General features: G+C 33.7%; 1 protein-coding gene across 4 annotated transcripts in view; it reads left to right on the top strand.

The window, feature by feature from the left end:
* Positions 1 to 25,105, top strand: part of LOC127836979 (1-phosphatidylinositol phosphodiesterase-like) — a 58,105-nt gene that overhangs the window by 1,937 nt on the left and 31,063 nt on the right. For 2 of the 4 annotated variants that reach the window (XM_052363658.1, XM_052363657.1), the window contains exon 2: positions 2,501 to 7,720. In XM_052363658.1, the coding sequence (XP_052219618.1) occupies positions 2,526 to 3,578 (1,053 nt within the window). In that variant the 5' untranslated portion in view covers positions 2,501 to 2,525 and the 3' untranslated portion in view covers positions 3,579 to 7,720. Of the gene's footprint in view, positions 1 to 360; positions 1,590 to 2,500; positions 7,721 to 25,105 lie in introns of those variants that run through there. The other 2 variants (XM_052363656.1, XM_052363655.1) reach the window with 2 other exon arrangements.

The following is a 25,105-nucleotide window of genomic DNA, read 5'->3' as shown; positions in this document are numbered from 1 at the left end:
TTATCTTAAAAAACTGTCTGTTACAGTAAAACGTTTGTGGGTTATAACATTACGTTTCAGCATATAAATTCAAAACTTGACATGCTCTTTTATTACACCATGCTCTTTAATATCACATGTATATCATACCAAACTTTATATTTCGTTGTTTCCTTTCCTAAGTTAATGATGCTATGTGTACGGACGTGATTTCACAATCCCATGTGCATGAACATATACGTTTTCTCTTTTGATTATCATTCTTTTTCTCTAATTCAATAAGCTTAGGCATTTTTGTTCGTTAAGTACGGCAATAATTTCATGATGATTCCCGATCGAAAGTGGGTATGAGCACATGGCGTCAGAGCACTTGAATACGTGAGTTCGCCCATGAACACATGGTAAGGTTAACTAAATCTCCGCGATATGACCTAATATGTGTTTAAAAAAGCAAACAATATCCAACAAACGAATGAATTGTCAAACATAGTATGTGCACTGATGTGGCTCTGTAATTTATGTTTGAAAAGTTTATAAAATATGCAAAATGAGAAAGCACGCAGAAGAGCGAGTATCACAGATATGATTCGCTATTATGCTGTTTATATACCATAGTCGCTACAACGTTTACAAATGGCAGGTTCAAAATAATTCGTTTTCTTTACACTCATGATCGCGTTGATAGTTAATTATACACGTTTTAATTCGCAATTTATTTACTGAATCACGACAAATGTCAAATACAATACAGAAAATGCATAGTTGTTTAATTGATCTATAAACATATAATGGATTGAATATATAATATTTAAAATTAACGTGTTCAAACTATTATTTAATCTTTTCCCAGAATATGCTGTCCTATTTATAGCTGAGCTTCCTATTTATCAATGATAATCAGCGAGGTATGCCGATTAGAAAAATCGAGCTATCTCAATCGGACTGGCTCGGTCTTTTACATAGGTTGCTATTGTGAAGAATTTTTTCATGATATGATAACTTAGACGATGCTTCGCAGCATCGTCAATAAAAAGTGCAATGTGGTGTCCCTTTAGTGAACAAATTTGTGTGAGTTTCATAATCTTATGAAAATGTCACTCAAGAGGGATGATCTAAGCAAGTCCTTTACGATATGTTTATCTTAAACTATCTTGAGGGTTAACGTGATTATAGTCATCTTGAAAAAATTAATAAAATAAAACACATCAAATTTACATTGTTTTAGACAAGGCTTCAATTGTAATATGAAACCAACCTCTTATGCATCTGACCAGCCAGTACTACAATTTGAAATGGTATTCTGTATTGTATAAATACACCATTGTCTTTGTTCGTTGAACCGAACAAATTCTTTGTGGTTAGACCGCGAAATGTAATGAATCCAGCTCCACTTTTGGTTTGGATGGTTTTGTAAACGCAGTTTCTGTTTCAGAAGTGGACAATAACGTGGTAAAGTAATGTTGGGGAAGTAAATCGTATAATTTATTAGGTCAAAATGTTAAAGAACTTTGTCAGTGCTCTTGATATTAAAATTTCTGAAGGAAGTATGGCGTTAGTTCAACGCGCGTCGTTTACAGCCGTATAACAAAAGACGGATCACTTTTTGGAAGGTAAAGTATTAGTAAAGCCAATATGGCTGTTATAAGACAGTAGTTGTGATCATATAGTATGTAAATGCATTTTCACGTGATACAGCGGACAGGTCTCATTTCGACAATAAAGTTCTGTATTTTGATGTTGAATTTAGGTCTTTGTCCACCCGTTATAGCTGAAAGTAACCATTCGACAGTGATTTTAAATGATAAAAGTACTGCAAAAATACGTCAATTTTCTAATTACAAGCTTCAGATAAATGTTAACATAAAGTTACCAATACAACCAGGACCCAAATACTATCGACAATTCTGATTGGCGATAACTTCGATTGTAAGGGGACTTGTTCACAGATTGTCGAAACGACAATGATTAAGGTTTTGTCAAAGATTAAAAAAAGAAAAGAACATTATAAATCAAGGAGCAAAAACCGCGTATAGCGTAGACAAAATATGAAAATACAGCTTCGTTTATGATTTATCATTATTTGAAATCGATAGAATTAAAAACGTTTATAAAGCGAAACGATTGAATAATTAAAATTGATTATGTTTATTTCGTTTAATGTTGATACACATTGTGAATCACTAATACAGTATAAAACGAGTGATAGACTTGATAGCTAAGCGGTTTAAGCAACAGTCGTTTAATCAAAAGGGCACTTTTTCGAGTCCAGCTACCAACATACTTCTTTTTCTTTCTTAAAATCTATTCCTCTCATTAAATGGTACGATACGGGTTCGTGCTAAAAGATATAGCCATTAAAGGCATTAAGTGACACACCTATAAAGTATCCTTTCCTGTAAACAAGTCTCTTTAAGTACTGAAATCCTCTTTTATCAATAACCTTCTTATGTGCACGGTATTACATCTGAAAAGAATCATACCATATAAAATATGATAATCATATAACTGTTTTTTCTTGCAGACCTGGGAATTACAACATCCTATACATGGGTAATATTTTTATAAATAAGGATCCTGATTTTTGGTGTTCTACCGAAGATCCGGGTCCAGAAAGACATACCGCATATTGGATGAGCTACGTACCTGATTCTAAGTTTCTTTCGGAGCTGTCCATACCTGGCACACACAATACTATGAGTTATGCTTATGATGGAAAAATCACTGGACTATGGGTTAGGTGTCAGAGTTTGTTATTAAGCATTCAGCTGAATATGGGAGTAAGATTTCTTGACATTAGGTGTCAGGCTTCCAATGGTGAGATGTTACTCAAGCATGGGGGATATAACCTTGGTAAGCTGACAGATACATTGACCGGCTGTGTAAACTTTCTTCAAACACACCCACGTGAATGTGTTATCTTAAGGATTGCACAAGAAAACAGTAATCTAGAGGGACTTGATTTTAGGGATGCGCTGGAACCTTTCTTGGACAGGTTTGCGAGACATATCCTAAAAAAAAGATCAATGCCAACCCTTGGCGAAGCAAGAGGAAAGATGGTTATTCTGGCAGACTATGATATCAAAGATACCGATGAAATGATGAAGTATGGAAATATGATAGATGGAAATATGATCATCTGTGACAACTCTAAACCAGACTCATTCTCACAAAAGATGGACGGCATAAAAGCTAACATAGAGAAAGCATCCGAAACTACAAGGGATAAGAAACAAATGTACATTACGTTCACATATAGATATACATGGTTAGGAATTGAATGTCCTCGAGAGATAACACGACGATCAAATCCTACATGGCATTATTTAGTCAGACGTCAAAAAGGTTGCCTTGGTATTGTTGTCATGGACTTTCCGGGATATAAAGTTATTCGAGACATTATCAATAACAACGGGGAGGATCATCCTCTCGAGATTGCACATTCTAGAAATCATATAGTACATCGTTTAGTGAGAGATCACATTGGTGGTCGTTTCATTATCGATTACAACTTTATTTGTCCTGTCGAGATTACACCTTCTACAAATCCTACAGTTGCCTTGGCATGTTTGGCATGGACCATCCAAGCAGTGCCGGATTAAGAATGTGGAGGCCCAAAGGAAACGAAACGTGTGGGGCCCACGCCCAATTCACCTATTAGCCTACTAGAACGCCGGTGTCAAGTCGATTTCACTCGTTTAAATTAACCTACCAGTGCCAAGGCTGGCAAAACAAAATGTGACAATGTGCTTTTATATGTATACGTGGCTTTGATAAGTCATTCGATAACGCTAAGTACGCAGGCCTAAGTAAAAAACAATATTTCGTCAATGTCTCATGGGGCCCCTAAATGTTGCGGTGCCTATAGGGAGTTGCCTACTGTACAAATTTAAAATCGTTTTAATATTATGTTTTTTTCTTGTTTTTCTTTTTCTTTTTCAGAACAATTATTAACTTTTCATTTTATTTTCCTACTTTAATTTAACCTTTATACAAATGTTTTGTGTTGTACGTAACGTAAGAATTGTGTTTTGATTTATTATTATCCCCACGCTTTTTGAAAAAAAGGTGGGGATATTGTGGTTATCTCCGCCGTCCGTCCGTCCGTCCGTCCGTCCGTCCGTCCGTCTGTCTGTCTGTCTGTCTGTCCGTCCGTCCTGGCCACTATCTCCTCCTACACTAAAAGCACTAGAACCTTGAAACTTACACACATGGTAGCTATGAGCATATGTGCGACCCTGCACTATTTGGAATTTTGATCTGACCCCTGGGTCAAAAGTTATAGCGGTTGGGGTGGGGCCGCGTCAGAAATTATCACTCATTTTTTTAGGTTATTTTACATTTACTTCTTTATTTCTACACCGATTCACTTCAAATTGATACTGGACCTCTCTTATGACAATACGGTCAATCTCAACCATGCATGGCCCCATTCCCAACCCTGGGGCGCCCCGCCCACATAGGCCACACCCACCAAAAATTTCCATTTACTATAATTTTTTCATTTCTACACGGATTCACTTCAAATTGATACTGAACTTTTGTTATGACATTAGGGTCAATCTCAACTATGCATGGCCCCAATCCCAACCCTGGGGCGCCCGCCCAGATAGGCCACACCCACCAAAAAATTCCATTTACTATAATTTTTTCATTTCTACACGGATTCACTTCAAATTGATACTGAACTTCTCTTATGACATTAGGGTCAATCTCAACTATGCATGGCCCCATAACCAACCCTGGGGCCCCGCCCACATAGACCAGATCCACCCAAAATTGCCTTTACTATAATTTCTTCATTTCTACAACGATTCACTTCAAATTGATATTGAACTTCTCTTATGACAATACAGTCAATCTCAACTATGCATGGCCCCATTGCCAACCCTGGGGCGCCCCGCCCACATAGACCACACCCACCCAAAATGTCCTTTTACTATAATTTCTTCATTTCTACACCGATTCACTTCAAATTGATACTGAACCTCTCTTATGACAATACGGTCAATCTCAACTATGCATGGCCCCATTACCAACCCTGGGGCCCCGCCCACATAGACCACACCCGCCCAAAATTGCCTTTTACTATAATTTCTTCATTTCTACACCGATTCACTTCAAATTGATACTGAACTTCTCTTATGACAATACGGTCAATCTCAACTATGCATGGCACAATTACCAACCCTGGGGCGCCCTGCCCACATATGTCACACCCACCCAAAATTGCATTTTACTATAACTTCTTCATTTCTACACCAATTCACTTCTAATTGATGATGAACTTCTCTTATGACAATACGGTCAATCTCAGCTATGCATGGCCCCATTACCAACCCTGGGGCACACCTAGGTCAAACATTCGGCGTGGGGATACGCGTCGGCCTCTTCCGCGCCATTTCTAGTTCCAATTAGATTAAATCTTTAATAACATTTTCAAAAATCCTAAAATCAACCTAATAACAATACCAGTAGTTGATGAAGCCCAATGGAAATATGCAATATCTTTCTTAAACTCTTTTCAGTTAAAGAACAATATTCCGAAAAAATATCAGTTTGTAAATCCATGCTGAAATGAAGCGAAATTTCAGTGGAGAACATTTTGTTTTATTTTAATTGTTTGAATCATCTGTTGTATTATGCTTTACTCTTATATTATTGTTTCATTGTATTTTAATATGGATTATACTTAGGATGCTGATATTTAAGTGTATTTTGATATGTTTAAATAGTGCTATTATTATAGTTTTAATTGTTGATGCAAGTTGTTTTAGTATCTTATTTGAATGTTTCAATATTGTCATTGGCAATAGAGTCACGATGATCCAAATGGTAAACTATATTATGTTACGTCTCTAAAGCTTTAAAGAAAAGACGAGATGTTGTTGATACTCGTTTCGGTTACATTTCATCGTGCCTCAGACAGTTACGGTTCTGGTGCTCTGGTCTGCATATTACCATTGAGTAGTTGAATGGTTATTAACCCATTTATGCCTAGTGGACTCTCCCATCCATCTAAATTGGATCAATATATTTCCAAAATTAGGGATGTCTAGTATATGTATTTCTATATTTAGAATATTTCTTACAGAAATTCCTTTAAGCAAACAGCGCAGACCCTAATGAGACGCCGCATCATGCGGCGTCTCATCTTAGTCTACGTTCTTTGCCAAGGGCTTTTCTCTAGACGCTAGGCATGAATGGGTTAAATGAAAAGTTGTCTGTTTAATGCTATTTTATTTGTATCCTGACGCAATGAGGTAAATTTGTATTTACATTTAAATGTTTAATGAATAATTCTGGGCTCCATGTGTGCTATGGAGCTCTTAAAAACCGGTTTAAGCCACCATCGTTTCCCGGTTTCTATCCTGTGACCCCATGTTTGTGCGTTTGTTATGTGTCTTGTCTAGAGCATTTGTTTGTCTCACTATTTGGCAAGTTTCACTGTATGTATCCCTGTACTTATCCTCATATATTTCATATTGTATTTTCTAATTAGCTACTTCTATAGCTATTCGGAATATTTAAAGTTATGTAAAAATAAAGCGGTCCATTTTATTAATATATGTTTAATATTTTAGTAAAGTTGGGGTACTGATACAATAGCCATTACACTCATTTCTTATATAAATACATATTACATAAGTTTTTTACTTTTTATAATTAACATAATTATTAGAAAATATAATCAGAATACATTAAAAAATAGAATATTAGCAACTTATTCGAAATAAAAAAATAACATAAAACAGCCAAATATTTCTCATTTAGCCCTAGGCATGTGACAGATGAAATACGGTTACACGTATGTCAAATATACATTAGTTTCAACCCAGGGGAATGACCTACGTCATGCAAGCTCTCGGTCTTGTGCAACCCACCTTGCAATATTAAGAATACCCACAGTGTGATTTAAGTTTTGGAACATTCTAAAAGCCCGACATTTTGGTCACGGTCTTATAATTATTCTTGATAAATCAGCTAGAAACCCTTCTTAGCACGTATCCAGCAAATTACAAAATGCCGGGTTGTAGTTAAAAACAAAACCTTGCCGCAATCCTCGCTCATACACCTTGTTTTAATATTAAAGAACCGCCTTCGGATAATTTCAGGTAAAGCGCTTGATGTTATTTATTTGTTAACTTTAGATACTAACTTGTTACTTGTATACAGTTGTCAGTTGTTTAACTAAATACTGCGATTCATAGTTAGAATTAATATTCGTTTGACAATGATTTCATACCCCTTGTGGCAGTATTTAAGAACTGCCTCGGCTAATTCAGAGTGTGTTCTGGTACTGTTAATGTTTAGAAGTTTGCTATTTATTGTATTGTTTTACACTTTGGATTTTAACTTGTCTCTTGTATACATTTTTACTAAATACGGCAATTCCTAGTTATACTTAATATTCGTTTGACAAGGATTTAATTTCAACTGATAAATATAATATTATTAATTTTATATATTCATGAGGTATGTAAATAAATATGTATCATTGTATATTATTAATCGGCATGTAATTTAATATTATCAATTATTATTAGAATGCTGATGTATACATAATATCGAACATCAAAACAAGTATAGTAAAATAAATAACTGTTACAATGAGTTGGTAGCGTTATAGATTGTCATTTACTTATATATTTAGGAATTTATATTAAAATACGTATTGTTTCAAAACGTGTAGCATACTTTTATTCGGGAATTGTTTCAGAGAAATACAATGGGCTGCTTTAAATCATCTTCGTTGTTACTTCTATTACAATTTGCATAAACTTTGTCATCACGTAATCAACGCTTAGCGCTTGAAATGGACTTAAACACAATAGAAAACGTTTTTTCAAACGATCGAGGATAAAAAACGTTACTGTTAACGTCACTGTAAGGACGAAAAGAAAGACCCCTTACATAAGTGTGTCAGAAAAGAAATAAAACTTTTAAGTTTGAACGCAGTGCAAAACTTCCGCTTTATACTGAAGGCGCAAAATAACGGCTTTCATACTACTAAAATCAAAGTACTGACAGTACTGGTGTGACGATGCTTTTGAAAAGGATGGATATAAATGCATCAATTTAAGTTTATCTACATCACCACAATTGTGTATGTGGGTACGAAAATTTTGGGTAAGAAAAAAATGCGAACGAAACTTTTGCCAAAAAATGGGTACAAACACACATTTGGTTACGAAAAAAAATGGGTAGAAAATAAATTAGGGTAGGAAAATAAATTTGGGTACGAAAAAACATTTGGGGGTACGGGACATTCAGCGAATCTGGGAGGCGGGTTATATCCTGATCAAATATAACAAGAAATATCTTTAAAAAATATTCGACGTGTATTTTCTGTACCACTTATCTTAAAAAACGTTCCGTTACAGTAAAATATTTGCGGGTTATAACATTACGTTTCAGCGGATATATTCATAACTTGACATGCTCTTTAATTACACCATGCTCTTTTATTTCACAAGTATATCATACCAAACTTTATATTTCGTTGTTTCCTTTCCTAAGTTAATGACAATTGTGTACGGATGTGATTTCACATGCCCATGTGTATGAACATATAATTTTTTCTCTTTTGATTATTGTTTTTTCCCTAATTCAATAAGCTTAGGCATGTGTGTTCGTTAAGTACGACAATACTTTTATGATGATTCCCCAAAGTAGGTATGAGCACATAGTCGTAAGAGCACTTGAATACGAGAGTTCGCCCATGAACACATGGTAAGGTGAACTAAATCTCCGCGATATGTGTTTAAAACAGCAAACAATATCCAACAAACTAATGAATTATCAAACATAGTATGTGCACTGATGTGGCTCTGTAATTTCTGTTTGAAAAGTTTATTAAATATGCAAATTGAGAAAGCACGCATAAAAGCGAGTTTTTTAGATATCATACGGCTATTATGTTGTTTATCTACGATATTCGCTATAACGTTTACAAATGGCAGGTTCGAAATAATTCGTTTTCTTTACATTCATGATCGCGTTAAACGTTAATTATACACGTTTTCATTCGCAATTTATTTACAAAATCACGACAAATGTCAAATACAATACAGAAAATGCATAGTTGTTTCATTGATCTATACACATATAATGGAATGAATATAACTGATTCAAAATTAATGTTTTCAAACTATTATTAAATCTTTTCCCCCAGAATATGCTGTCCTATTTATAGCTGAGCTTCCTTTACCTTTATCAATGATAATCAGCGAGTTATGCCGATTAGAAAAATCGAGCTATCTCAATCGGACTGGCTCGGTCTTTTACATGGTCGCCATTGTGAAGAATTTTTTCATGGTATAATAACTTAGACGAGCTGCTTCGCAACATCGTCAACTAGTCCATGCTGTTTTGAGATATGCGCTGTATGACTGGCTGGAGAAAATGGTTGCAGTTTTTTATTTTTACCATATTTGTAGACAATTTCAATTATTCCAATACATTAGCAAACAAGTTTCAAACCGGTATTTCTCAAGGATCTGAACTCATTTTACGTGTGAGTGCAGTGGTTGTAACTGTTCTCTTGCTTTTTAAATCATTTAAGATCGTTCCACAGTATTACAATAGTTTTGTTAGTAAAAATACAGCTTATGTCATCTTTTAAATATACGGCAACCTGCAAAGACTTTGCTTGAACATAAGTATGCAATTAGTAGAGTCAATAATTCTTTACTCAACGCACGATAAACAAAGGCGTGTCTTGTTTATAAATGTCAACGCCATAGATGCAGTATGAACAACTGTGCGTCGTTGTTGAATCACATGCCCTGCAGAACTACGTGTATTTATCTGGGAAGTTGATTTTTACCTGAGAGAAACAAAAAGGACATATATAAATATAATCTTACATGATTTTCGTTGATCTTCATTTACACAAAGAATACAATAAGCGTTGAAAAGTACTTGTAAACAATGAAGAAAGATGTCCCGACCTTGATCACTCCATAAAGTAAAATAATTCAAATTACAATTGCATATAAAGTGATCAAATCATGTTTATATCGAATTATCTCACAAAGTATCGTTATACTAGTAAATCGGTAATTTATATTCGTGTTAACGACCTCGCTTATTAATTTCTCTGCGTCGTAAATCAAAGTTGTTGTTTATTGACCGTGAAGCAAATATTGCACATTCCCAGTCAGGGTCAATATAATCATTGGTTGAAATGATAACTACAAGTGTATTGACATTAACTTATTAGCTACACTGCTTTCTTATATTTAATTTAAAGTTATGGTAGTACTTTGAATTTTCAAAATGGAGTTTAAGAGAATACTGTCTTGACCAAATAGCTTATTTTGATGAATGTAATCATATTTATTTTTTAAATTTCCAAGTTGATGGAATGTTGCTGTTGTTGTTTTTTTCCAGTAAAGCCAGTACTTGCCGTTTTCACCTCTGTGTACTCATACAGGGCGTTTTCACCACTGAAATAAAAACAGAATTAAGTCTGCTTAGCTGCTTCCAGTTTTGTAGCAAAACAAATCATAGTAATAATTGAATAACACGTAATATATTACACAGGAAATATGTTGTTGTTGTTTTGTTGTGCATTTTTTTATACAAAACATCCTTCTTTGTTTTAAAACCCCCCCCCCCCCCCCTGCCACCTCACTGTTCATTAACTTTCTGCACTCAACACAGTTGAATCAAAGCGATGATAGCATAGAAAGGATGTTGACTAGAAAATAAAAAGATTAATAAGGTGTTACTTGTTCTCGAAATGAAGCGTGTGTATTAAAGCTTAAGATTGTGACATTACTTACAGTTCTATTCTCTGTCCACTAATTTTGAATCCTACAAAGGGTGTCTGGGGCTTCACGATGTCGCAACAGTTTACACTGAAAGAGTCGTATACAACGTGCATATTAATTATAATGTGTAGGACTTCGTAACACGTGTGAAAATAATAGAATACCCAGTAAATATTTAGTACTGGTAACTCTATTTTCTTGACATGACAACTTGAACCACGCACCAGGCTCGTAGTTATCCGCAGTTTAAGACTTTGAGCCGCAGTTCAAAGTCTCTTAACCCTATAGTTAGGAGATGACCAATGAAGTCGCGGCATTTACCTTCTTATTGTGGTTTAAGCTCCGCTGATTGGTTGTCTCAGATAACAGATTTGTATCTATTTTTAGACACACTTTGAACTGCGGGTTTAAGGAATTAATGTGCCAACGGCACTTTGAACCCGGAGTCAAAATCTCTTAACTATATAGTTAACTGTTAAATCGTGGTTTTAGGAATTAATGTGCACTTCGCTTGCCATACATCTGACATTGCTGCAAGCAGAACATATTGAAGTTAGTCAATACCTGATATCATACTGATATGGACTTGTACAAACTACACCCGATATTTCCATATCGTGCATACTTTTTTGATTTGGATTGAATATGCATACAAATGTCGGAGCATACAAGATAACTTAACTGCTATATTAAGAACACTTGTAACCAAGTAGGCGTAATTGAAAGGAAAAGAACGCAATCTGGTCTATCAATTTTAAGTGGGTATTATTACAGTAAATTATTGACACTTGTGATAACAATGGAAATCTAAGGGACAAACATTGTTTTACTGCATGTTAGAACTTAAGCCGATTATGTACAGAGTGCTCTTAAGGCGGTCTTGGAAATATACTTAGTTCAGTATTGTATATCTCTTTCTTTGTAAAAAGTAAATGAGATTGACTAAAATGTTTCTAATATGGACACGTTTTTAAATGTAATACATGTGCCTGCTTATGTTGATACTCTGTATGGTATATTTGTTTGTAAAAGTGTTATATGCATTTTTAAACAGTTTAACAAACTTTTTTTGAAAAAGTTAACATTTAAAATTGCTGCATTGTTCGGGCGGTCGAGTTGAACAGAAGGATTTAATTCCCTGAATATCATATGGAAAGATTTTACAAATCCACATTTAAATGTTAAAGTACTGTACAATAGACAATATCCCTAGTCTAGCTTTGAGTTATTAGAGGACGCTATTAAATGGTTTTCATGTGAATAATTGATATACAACGAGTGGGATCTTGGAGACTGAGCACATGCAAATTAAAAACATAATACTTCTACTTAAACCAATGACGATTATTGCGTATAACACTTATAGCTTTAGTAAATGAAACACCCTCAACATAAATTTCATCGAAGATGAGTTTCGGTTAAATACGGAAAAAATATATGTTCATTCGTGAAACAATATTCGGTTCAATCGTATAGAAGTTAACACTTAATACAACAATTCAAACCACATGGCATCAATCGCCATGGCTCATGTTATCATTCACTAACGGCCTGATTTTTGTGTGCGCATGCAAATATCGTCAAAACTTGAATTTGTATTAATGAAGCTTACTCAGATGTCTCAAATTCACAGTCTTGAAAAGACTAAACCTGGTTATAACCTTGTTATTGTATCACTCCCGGTACTAGGTTAAAGCGATCGATGTAAAATCGACAGCGGTATAGAGAATAAGCTAAAAACGAACACCCACGTACAATATTTAACATATCAACACATGAAAATGACATTTTAAAAGTGATTTATAAAAAAAACTTATTAATTAACACATCACTTTGCAATCTTTTTGGGAAGCTATTGTTCATATTTTAGAACGTTATAATGATGTTTTCGTGCGATTGTAGAATATTGTCAACAATCGACATTATTGTTATGCCTTTAGAGAATTGTTACTGCTTGCGACAAGAAGCGATTTACCTATACATGAGTCATGATGCTACGATATTTACATTGACATTTATTGGAAATATAGCAATCGTATATGTCTTGTTATATAGGTTACTATTTTGAATGTCAAAATGCACATGTTGATTATAAAAATATAATATTATACTCACATATTGGTTAACTAAATTCCTAATAATTGTTCATTTAACCGTACTTTTGAGGTAAAGGTGTTTTGCTTTTTATTTCGACAAATGTAAGTGTAATAGGAATTTCGGAAAAACATGATTACAAGCGGGTTATAAATTATATCATAAACTGAATTCGATATTTAAATGTCTGTAGGTATGATAAGCTTTGTCAAGGTTTTCCTATCAAAACACTTTATTGTTGTTTATCTTACTTGCCAATAAGATCGCAATTGTGTTACTCGAACTCAGTTTTCATTGTAATTTATTCCAGGATTGCAATTGTCTCAATCTAAGGAAATGTACGTAATTTTGTTTATTTAAAAGACGTGATTAGATGTTTAATGTAGTTTTATTTTGTTTTGTATTTTTTCGACTTTAAGAAATATACAATTGATGGCGAAACAAAATAAAACCAAGTAAATATTGAATACTGGTAACTTAATTTTCTTGGCATGAACACTTAAACAACGCGCCATACTCGTGGTTGATGGTTTATTATCCTGGATAAGGAAACTTATCTGTGTTCAAAACTAACCCAGTTTGTTTTATCATCAATATGTCCAGAGTAAAGAACAAGTTCCCAGTTTTATTTAATAGCAGCACTTAATGGCTGAAGAATACTCAACAGCACAGTTGTTCTTCATTATTTCAGCATACCGCCGTTATTTTGACATCTACGCTGGTAGGAACCATATGTTACACAGTTCGGTTGAATGACAACGCATACACAGCTACAAGAGCACCGATGAAGTTTTCGTTGAGATTTGTTCTGTAATTCAACAAGTCCACAAATATTTTAATCAATAAGATACAATAAGTAATTTTCATGAACGTAAAATATTCATGTCCAATAATTAAACAAACGGGCGGGCAGCCTGACCCTTACGGGCATGGCCAGCGATTCACAAATAGATGAATACGATGTATATCCTAGAATCCTAGATGAACTCTATGTTTAACTACTGTATATGAAAGCACAGCCCTCTTTTTTATTAAAGGAATCTTTTCACGTTTTGGTAAATTGACAAAATTGAAAAAAATTTGTTTCAGATTCGCAAATTTTCATTTTAGTTATAACATTTGTGAGGACACAGTAATACTGAACATTTACCATGGTCTAATATAACCATAATATGCATGTTTTGACGATTTAAAAACCTGAAAATTATATAGCGTTGCAACGCGAAACAATTGAATAATTTGGAGAGTTCTGTTGTTGCCGTTAAATTTTGTGAAACTACGAAGATTGCATATAAAATACGACTCTCATACTTATTTGGCAGGATGGCCGAGCGGTTTAATTGGTTTTTACTTCACGACTCCGGGGGTCACTGGTTCGAGCCTACTGCGGCTACTTTTTTTTCCTTTTTTAAATTTTATTCTTGATTTTTTACTGGAGCTTTTTAGATCCAATGTTTACATTTTTCAATATAAAGCATTTAATGACAAACTTCAAAATTTGCCAAAATCTGTGAAAAGGCCCCTTTAAATGGTTGTCCATAGTTTTGTAGCTACAACAAACTTATGCCGCTGTTGGATATAAGAGCTTTGTGACCCACAACAAATGTATGCATGTCATGGTTATCATAATATTTTGTTATGAACTCGGTAATTTTGTAATTACAAATGTACTGTTATATAAAACAATTCATAAATAATTTGGATGTCAATATCGACTATGAATGGATTATTGATGCAATAACAAAACTTACCGCTATTATATACGAATGCATAAGTGTTTCGGCGGCTTTAACATTTTTCAAAAGACTTGATTACGTTATTCAATCCAAGTCGATACACAAACAAACATGACTTTGATAACGTTGCTTAAATCTTCTCATATGTACTTACCCGTTACGCTACACATGGATTAACGTTGGCTATATTGTAAGACTTGGGATCTGAACCCAACAATGTAAGCTTAAAATGTGAACCATACATTATTAATAATTCGACAGGACATCTGACATTGCTGCAAGCAGAGCATAATGAAGTAAATCAATACCTGATATCATACTGATATGGACTTGTACAAACTACATACGATATTTCCATTTTGTGCATACCTTTCTGATTTGGTTGAATATTTTAAAAAAACGTCGGAGAATACACAATAAACTTAATTGCTATATGTAGAAAACTTGTAACCTTGTAGTTCAGTATTGTACATGTCTTCCTTTGTAATGAGTAAATGTGATTGACAAACATGTTATTTAATATGGAAACGTTTTTTTATATGTAATACATGTGTCGGTATATTTTGATACTGTGTATGCTTGGTAAAATTGTAATGTTCATTTTAAGACCGTTTAACAAACTTCTTTTTTGAAAAAATGTACATTTAAACTAGGAGTATGGGTTACTTTGAAATTACAAGCCATGAAAAGCGAAACTACATATAAAGTCAACAAAGATTAAACAGTACGTGTTAACGTGTAAATGTATATTTATTTTGAACTCATATTAGAACTGGAAAATAAGATAAGGTGAATATGGTTGAATTATGATTTTATGTGATTTGTGTTACTCAAAATAATGTATATGTTCTTTAGTATACTGATTTTATGGTATGTCTTAATCATTATGGTGTGGGATTAATTCCTCGGTAAGCATAAGGTTAGGCTCAAACCGATGTAAACTCCAAATTCTTTGAATCGACCGTTTCAAGGCGGCGATCCCAGTTCGATCATGTAATGGTTATAGTTGGTTTTCTGTTATATAAGTAATGAATTGGAACAAGAATTTCTCTCCTGATATAGTTTCTGGAGTTACAGTGTTAGCTGTTTAAAAAAAAAACAAAGTTTGATGTGTTCTGTGTGGATTCATTAGAATGTAACCCCGTACATATCTTCAATGTTGTCATCTTTCAGTCGTTATAGCATTTTGTTATATGGATGAAATTATTAGTATGATCTTCTAACATTTAGCTTGCTTGACAAATTCATGTACATGCATCGCTTACTTGATAGTTTAATATCTTTTACGAGTCGAACATAATTGTTTACATACTATTTGCTTTTAAACCTATCATTTAATCGTTATAATATATTCCGATACTTACGACAATAGAATACTAAAATTAGACGATATAATAGAATAAAGTACGATTTGCGCGTTTCATTTTGGCATTCATGTATTCATTTTATGTCTTCAAAATACATTTGATAAAAGCGTTTTACACGCGCCTTTTGTATGTGATTATTCTAGGTTGAGTGTGAGCCTCGAGCCGACCATAATGGCAGGTTCCCTTACACAGTAGTAGGTAACAATTTATTGGCTTTTTTCTAAGTGATTTAAAGTTATCAAACTTTTCTTCAGTTTTGTGTTTCCTATACAAATGAAAAGTACTATCACCATAATTTAAACACTTAATAATGTATGGAGTAATCCAAGGCTCTGTACTTTGTTTGATACGCATTTCACGAACGGGGGCAATATTATCAATGACATTTAAAAATATAGCCTTAAAATGTTCCATGCTTCAGAAACACAATCACAAAGTATCACAGGTATCCAGTCAACCACAAGTAATGCCTGGTGGAAGTCATCTTTATTGTAACGTTTCAAAAAAAAAACGATACAAGTTTCTTGAAATAGCGGTTAACACGAAGTGCATATAACGTATATTCAATATAAATAAGAATATAAAGGAATCACCATATGTGCTTGGAAGAAATATCCAGTTTCCATTGATAACAAAATGTTTGTTTAAATTATGTTTACGCGTATTTTACCGCTTTATGACAGACAAGCCCATGTGTATACGGTGAGAAACTGATTTCGAGCTCAATTTAAATTGAGCCTGCTTCTGGGAAATCTGGGCGAAATGCATGTGCGTAAAGTGTCGTCCGATGTCTTTGCATAGAAAACTGGGCGAAATGCATGTGCGTAAAGTGTCGTCCGATGTCTTTGCATAGAAAACTGGGCGAAATGCATGTGCGTTAAGTGTCGCCTCATGTCTTTGCATTGACCGTTTTATGATGGATACTACAGTTTAAATCATTTAGTGTCTAGTGTTAAACAATTTATACAAGTAGTTAAGGGTATAAAACGGCCAAAAAATACCTGCCTCGGCATGAACGTCGCCATCTTGACTACACTTTGTACTTGCGTATTTTTTTAAAAGCATTCAGTATGTTTATGTTTTCATTTGAGGTCTGTTTAGTAATTTCAGAACAGTTCACAATTATAAACAAGGCTATAAGTAAGCAATGAAATAGTTATTTTGTATATATGTGTGTTGTTCACTTTTTCTTTTCATTAGGAACATAGCTACACATATTACGGCATGTGTTTTGTTTTGATTTCATAAGAAATAATAATGCTTTTCTACCCAATTGTTAGCCTAGTAACCTGAGTATGTAACATTGACTTTTTGGGGAAAACGGTTATTTAAGAGCAATGTCAGATATTAGTTCCATACAAAAAAAGCATATATGATAACTACTTAATATATTGAAGTAACTTGAATATATATATAATTATCTTACTTGAAACACACACATACTCATAGTTTCACTGTATCTTCTAGATCCAACTTATTTCCACGGTGTCTCTAACATAGTGTTGGGGTATTTATGAATCCTGATCGGATCGTGCCCAAACACAACTATGTTTTCATGTTTGTAAATAAATGTTCATTTAACTGTCCCTCTGTGAATGTAAATTGTTCCAACGTTGGAGATGTGTTGCGGTGTTAGGGTGGGGTATATAAATGTGAATGAACATAGTATGTCTGCTTCAGTCTGCATCGTAGCGAGGGGCACACGCCGAAGTCTTCAATGTCTTTTTCTATGTCTGTGTATCTGGTTGTTCACAAATATGTTATATATATATATATATATATACATATATATATATATATATATATATATATATATATATATATATATATATATATATATATATATATATATATATATATATATATAATAAATATGTTATACATATTATATTGGAATACAAACATATATCGAGGATATAATTAATGTCATTGGTAGTGTCTTATGTTAAGAATAAAGATGATGAAAAGTCAGGTAACTTTTGTTTTGAAATCAATGGCGTTGTCGTTGTTCCACAACCCAACAATCATCTTGCTTGTGTCTTCATTGACGTAGACAGATCCAGGGAAGGGCATATCAAGTATTATGGTATTGAGAACTTTCTTGCCATCCGTGTCAACCTGACTTACAGAGCTACCAAAGACAAATACTCTCCCTGTGCTCGTAACGTGTATATTACTGTTTGGGTACTTATGTACGAATGCAGGGTCCTTGAACGTGACTTTGGCTGCTTCATCCCTGATCAGTGTGATGAGCTTGCCCGATTCATTTGCCGTCACATAGATCTTCTTTTCCATCGATCCAACTTCTACAATAATTTATGTAAACGATACACCAAGAAAACATATATATTAAATTAAACAATCCAACTGTTTCTATTATGACTGGTTCATTATACTTTATAATTATGACTATCAACACATCGGCAATATTTTAAAGCATAATACTATGTTTAAATAGCAAATAAATCACTTGCATCTCAGTTATGTAAGAAATAAACAGTAAATATAGCGGACGGATTCTAAATTTTGATAGCATTTGATGTCAGTATTTGGCTTTCATCGCTAAGCTATATTAATATGATAACAAATAATACGTTGCCACTATTAATGCGTTTTTATCGTTTCAAGCTCTATGCTGGAATGAGGAAATCGAATTTAGAATAATGTTATATAGTAGCCCAATACTAGACACAGTAAGACTATTGTGATACAAGGAAATCGTATCATTTTATCGAGAGTATACCAAATAAATCATGTATAACAGTGATGGATAAATTCGCATTAATAACCACAAAGCTATTTTTAACTAATGGTCCGTAAGGATCTTTGAATGCGCACCTGAAAAAATATATTATACTCGAGTATCTGGTTTTTGGAAAACTTTCGACTAAATAGGCAAAAAATTCACAAAGTAGAGGACCGCTATACGATGTTACCAAGTAGTATTAAAACTTGTGGGTCTTGCTATTTTATAGATGATTAACAAAAGCTATTTTGATATTCAAGTGTCTATAATTCAAGTTACTCCTCGCGAGTTACCATTTTTTGTTGTAACTCCAGAGGCATTATTTAAACACACTTTTTAGATGACCAATATCTGATGTTACATACAATATATCGAACCTAGCTTGACCCAATGGGCCTTATTTGCACAAACTTTTGTAGACAGCCACAGCACGATTTTACCTACAAAATATTAAAAATTACGGGCCTTGCTATTTCAGTGGATTTTTTTTAGTTTTTTAGTTTTCATTTAAAAACAACTTATTTAACCCCTGACGTAATTGAAAAAAGTTTAAAATGTCTCTTAATATACATCTAAATCTTAATCTTAATATACATCCTTATGAACTTTCCTATAAAAATTCTTCATATTCTGCCCACCAATTCAGGAGATATCGTTTAAATAAAAATAAAAATGCTGCACAAATGCACTCACGGACGGACATCAATGTATTTGTATAGCTCAACAAGAGCACGTTGTGATCAGGTCAGCTAAATTGGATTAACTCTTTTATTTGCATACATTCTGTTGATTGTAGTTATTTCATTCGGGTTTGATATAAAAGAAACATGATACCCATGAATCATCCATATTTATCCTCATACAACTTCTTTACCAGTCGCCCTTCTATTGTGTTTTGACACACTGCAGTAAGAGACGTAATAAGGAGTAAGGTGTCCAATAATCTCGTTGTAGAATATCTTAAAAAAGGAGTACGGCGAAAGAGGAAGTTGAAGTTTCTCCGTCAGGTTGAACGCCGGATCAAGAAGTTGCACGCACTGATTGTTGCGGTCAGAAATGATGAATTCTCTATTGACAGACTCGAATATACCTGTTATGAAACAAGTAAACGTATCAGTTGCCGACGGCACCTTGTACTGGCAGTTTTCCTTAATGCTTAAAACCTTGTTAGGGTCAACGCAGCGAAGAGTTTCATGAATGGTGATATTCCCAGCTTTGTGAGAGAATCAAGAAATGTAGTAGTAGTAGTAGTAGTAGTAGTAGTAGTAGTAGTAGAAGTAGTAGTAGTAGTAGTAGTAGTAGTAGTAGTAGTAGTAGTAGTAGTAGTAGTAGTAGTAGTAGTTGTAGTAGAAGTAGTAGTAGAAGTAGTAGTTGTAGTAGTAGTAGTAGATAGGGCAGTAACATCAGCAGTCATATACTGTAGTAGTAGTAGTAGTAGAAGAAGTAGAAGTAGTAGTAATAGTGATAGAAGTAGAAGTAGTACAAGCAGCAGCAGGAGTAGTAGCGATAGCATATTAGTAGCAGTATCTTCATCATCAGCAGCAGCAATATCATTATCAGTGGCATTAGCGGTAGCATTCTAGAAGGAGAAGCAGAAGCGCAATCAGCAGTATCATTTTGAGTTGTAGTAGCAGTAGCAGTAGCAGCAGTAGTAGTAGTAGTTGTTGTTGTTGTAGTAGTAGAGTAGTTGTAGTAGTAATCGTTGTTGTTATTGTTGTAGTAGTAATAGTTGTTGAAGAAGCAGTAGTTGCAGTAGTAGAAGTAGCAGTAGTAGCAATAGTAGTAGTAGTGGTGGTAGTAGTACTAGTAGTAGTTGTAGTAGTAGTAGTATTAGTAGTAGTAGAAGTAGTAGTAGTAGTAGTAGTAGTAGTAGTAGTAGTAGTAGTAGTAGTAGTAGTAGTAGTAGTAGTAGTAGTAGTAGTAGTAGTAGAAGTAGTATAAGTTGTTGCTGTTGTTGCTGTTGTAGTATTAACAATAGTAGTGGTAGTAGTAGTAGTAGAAGTAGTAGTAGTAGTAGTAGTAGTAGAAGTAGTAGTAGTAGTAGTTGTAGTAGAAGTAGTAGTAGTAGTAGTAGTAGTAGTAGTAGTAGTAGTAGTAGTAGTAGTAGTAGTAGTAGTAGTAGTAGTAGTAGTAATAATAGTAGTAGTAGTAGTAGTAGTAGTAGCAGTAGTAGTAGTAGTAGTAGTAGTAGTAGTAGTAGTAGTAGTAGTAGTAGTAGTAATAGTACTGACAGAACTGACAGAGCAGCTTTTCATGATCGTCACAGAACATCGTCAGTCTCTCAGTAGTGTGCTCCACACATAACTCCAGTGTGTCATCGACTATTGTGTTAACAGGCCAGTTGCCACCTTCACCTTTTGCTGTAACTTATGATCCTTGAGAAACTTATTGTGCGTTAACACACAACTGTCACAGAAATACTTTGAGCATTTCTGACAATGAAATCGTCCTTCTTTAAATATGCCATCATCTTCGCAGATTGAACAACACAAAACGTAAACTACGTCTGAACCTTTTATCTGTGATGTTCCCAACTTGGCCGCCATTTTCATATGAACCTACTTTCGATTTCCCTATATCTAAACGGTGTATTGTGTTAATGTTTTTATCCTACAGCTAAATGATTTTATAGAACAAATACGACACATAAAGAAAAGATAAGGTTTTCTCCACAGTTATTTTTAGATCAGGTTTCTAACACACTTATTTTTAGAACATTACGTAGGGAGTAGTTTTTTTTTGGCCTTTCACCCCTGATTGCGTCATTTAGGTCATTGGGTATGCAGTCGTTTAACGAGTTTACGAGTGTGTGTGTGTGTTTACGATGGATTGCTATAATATTATGAATGTGAAAAACACAGTGTTTGGATATAAAACTGGAATGAAACTGGTGAGACTGCATTTTCGATTTAGTTAAAATGTCGAATGTACTCGAATAACGCGATGTTTTGTTGAACAATTGATGGATTAAATTTAAGAAAAGTGTCAGTGAATTGTTCTTTAACTTTTCGAAGGAAATCGATGTCGAATTAAAATGGTAATTTCTTTGATGGTTTAGTCGTTCCTTTGTCAGTCGATCAAAGAATGTCTATCCACAAAGAATTGCCTGCTTACATACAGTGCTTTAAAATGGAAAAGATGGATGGCGATGAAGAAATTTGTTTAGAATTTTAACCCGTCATGGAAGCAAATTAAACATTAGTCATTACGAAAATAAACATGGACGTGGTTATTATACAACTTCGGTGAGTAGAACAATAATTTTATGTAAGTAAGTATAAAGTGTGTAAAAAGAAGAGTTCTTTAAAGACTAAAATTAACAATATCGGCGGGAATAAAAAATGCTGAATCATGCTTCACGTAGCCACGGTATGTGTCTACACATTTTGTAAATTTCAAAATGGCGGGAGCCATGTTTGTTTTTGTTTTTTTTACAGTGGTGAAACAAGAATTGTAGTTTGAACACAACCGTCTGTGTTCTACTTGAGTGTGTTACATTTGGAACGATGATTAAATTTGAATCGAGGCGTATAGCGATATTTTGTCTCGTTACTTTTCTATTGCGTGGAATTCTTAAGGACTATTTCGATTTCCGTAAACAGGAAAGATTACAATAAATATCACTACGCAATGTAAGATTCAGTTAATTTAATGTGTTTTTGCTTTTATTTTAGGAATAAATTAAATAAAACAATATTGTAGGATAAATAGAATACTATGTTAGTGTGATTGTGTACTTAAATTTATCCCACTCGTGTCAGAAAGGCTTACAAGGCTCGGCAAGCCTCGCCATGTAAACCTTTCTTCACTCGTGGGATAAATTTAAGTACACAATCACACTAACATAGTATTCTCTATATCTTCGGTACTGGTACATATAAAGTGTGTTCTATTGAATTTATATTTAGGCCTGATATAATATATTGCTGGGTTCACACCGTATTCTTTCATAATTATAATTTTACTGCACTCTTTTTATTAAGAAAACTTATTAATACTGATGAAAACTTGTGACGTATGCAGGTTACATTATGTTTATTCATTTTAATCAAACATGAAAAGACGTGAATGTAATACAAAAAGTTTCCAGTAGTATTTTATTCAAAACGTATAGTAGTGTTTATTCACTTTAATATATGATTGCTTACAAAATATCAGTAGAGTTGTTTCTCAACTTATGGAGAAAGGTGACTTGGTCATTCAGATGGGGAATTTTATGAGAAAGGGGATGTTTTTCTCATATAAAACAATGATATCAGGTTTTTATTCTTCTTTATTTTGAAAGATAAATCAAATGCTTTTCTACAAAAGGTTTACAAAGGTTTTTTATTATTTACAACAAAGCCTCTACCTTGGCACTTTTTTATCCAAATTAGGTAATTTTGCTTCAAAATAAATCTAACATTGAGAGGGGAATCAATTATACAAAAAAATGTATGTACCTTTATATCAGCGGAATTGGGTCGATTCCAAATTTGCATTTAACATCACTGAGTGTATACAGATGAAATTTCATAAATATCAAGGCAGTGACACCAGCTTTAATAATTATTTTAAGTTTTAGGTCGTTTTGTATGTTTTATCCCGCATTCGATAGGCAATTGGTAACTTGTCTTATAAAAGATTAGCGTATGTTATACGCATTTTCAATTGACAATTTTTCCTGAGTTAAATAAATCCTATATATTTTGCATTTGAGTTATATAATGTTTATTTTGCTCCGCTAGATTTATTAATTTCGAAGTACATACTTATCAATTATGTTTAATATATTCCATTTATTTCGAATATCAAGAATAACCATCCATATCACCTTTTGTTGTCGCTAAATAATAATGCATAACATAAATTCGAAACAGCCACGTAAGAGGATACATAATGCGCAATTTGTATTTAAAAAAATACCGTTTTCCGCTGTAGGTTTGGTAATATTATCAACTATCTTTATTTTTATTTTATTGAAATATATTGTAATTATGGCTGTTTACTTTACAATATAGTTATAATTATCTCTTAAAATTATTAGGTAACATATAGTCGCCGCATTATTTGATCGTTAGTTTGTCATTGACTTTCCATTTCACTGGAGCGTTTGGTTGGGACTCACTGCAAAAAGCTGCACAAAAGTCTGGAAAACTTCTACAGGAAGCATGCATACAACCATGACATTTTCGCTTCAATGATTGTGTCAGAGTTGTGGAATTTAATAATGTGTTTATTTCATAAGCGTCCAGTTCTAGACACGCTTTCCAGGTTTCAAGCAATACTGGCTAGAATGCAGCAATTTTCAATAAGCATTACTCACAATACTTTAAAAATCAAAAATCATTGTTAACATTGACATAAAAACCAAAAGATTGCTTAAAGGGTACACATGTAGTGAACTATGTATCTGGCTTTTCGTCATTTAGTGCGGTAAAAAACGATGTTTGTGGAAGCGGCATTCTGTAAACGACGTGCTGACCTATGATCATCTGAATTTGTATGTTGAATACTTCAGAGAAAATAATGATTTGGAGGTCAACCGGTCAAAGGTCAATGCCACGGAGGCTTGTATCAGGAAATTCATTCCCGCGCAATATCTCTACACTTGAAACAGAAAATTAGTTCATGAGTTGAAAGTCAAAGGGGCTTGAATAAAACTAATAGTTATTGCACAATATCCAGAGAATGCTTGACCTATGTTCATCAAAACTGCTATGCTGGTTACTTGAAAGGAAAGAAAGATACCAATTGATGTTGAGGTGAACATAACAAAGATCAAAGTAATGAAATTCATTGTACTTAATATCTATGGAATTCGTAGGCTTATATTAATTGGTATTCTTTGTTAGTCTTGATGAAAGATGGTTCATTGTGACTTTCTAATTAATAGATCGAAGGTAAAGGTCACAATGATGTTGCTAGCAAACGGAGATAAACATGATTTAATCTCTTATTTGGTAAGGCCATATGAGAATATGATTCTATTGATTATGGCTGAAAATTCTTGAGAAAATATTAATAAGTACAAACTCTTCAACAAATTGTAATTTTTTTGTTGAATGAATATTACAAGAAATCATGACCCAGCAGAAGATCTACAGTGTTTCTATAAAATGTAAACTTATACATGTTTTTTCCGACGACCCTCACAAATGCTTGCGTTTTTATGCTGTGGATACTTTTTGATATGATATGTATGCAACTTTACATGTAATAGATACACCTTTATGTATGTGGTTTGTATGTGGTTTTTTCTAGCTATTGCGAGGTTACTTTTTCATATGATGTGATTTTTTCTTTAAATGATGTGGGTATTTCTTGAAATGATGTGGATAAATTTTAATATTTGCAGTTATCGAGAATACACTGTTGGTGCCGGGATGAAGAATGTTTATCCGGTGATGCTAAGACATTGTTTCGTGA

This window comes from Dreissena polymorpha, chromosome 7 (assembly GCF_020536995.1).
Source record: "Dreissena polymorpha isolate Duluth1 chromosome 7, UMN_Dpol_1.0, whole genome shotgun sequence".
NCBI lineage: Eukaryota > Metazoa > Mollusca > Bivalvia > Myida > Dreissenidae > Dreissena > Dreissena polymorpha.
This window is presented reverse-complemented; position numbering and strand designations above follow the sequence as displayed.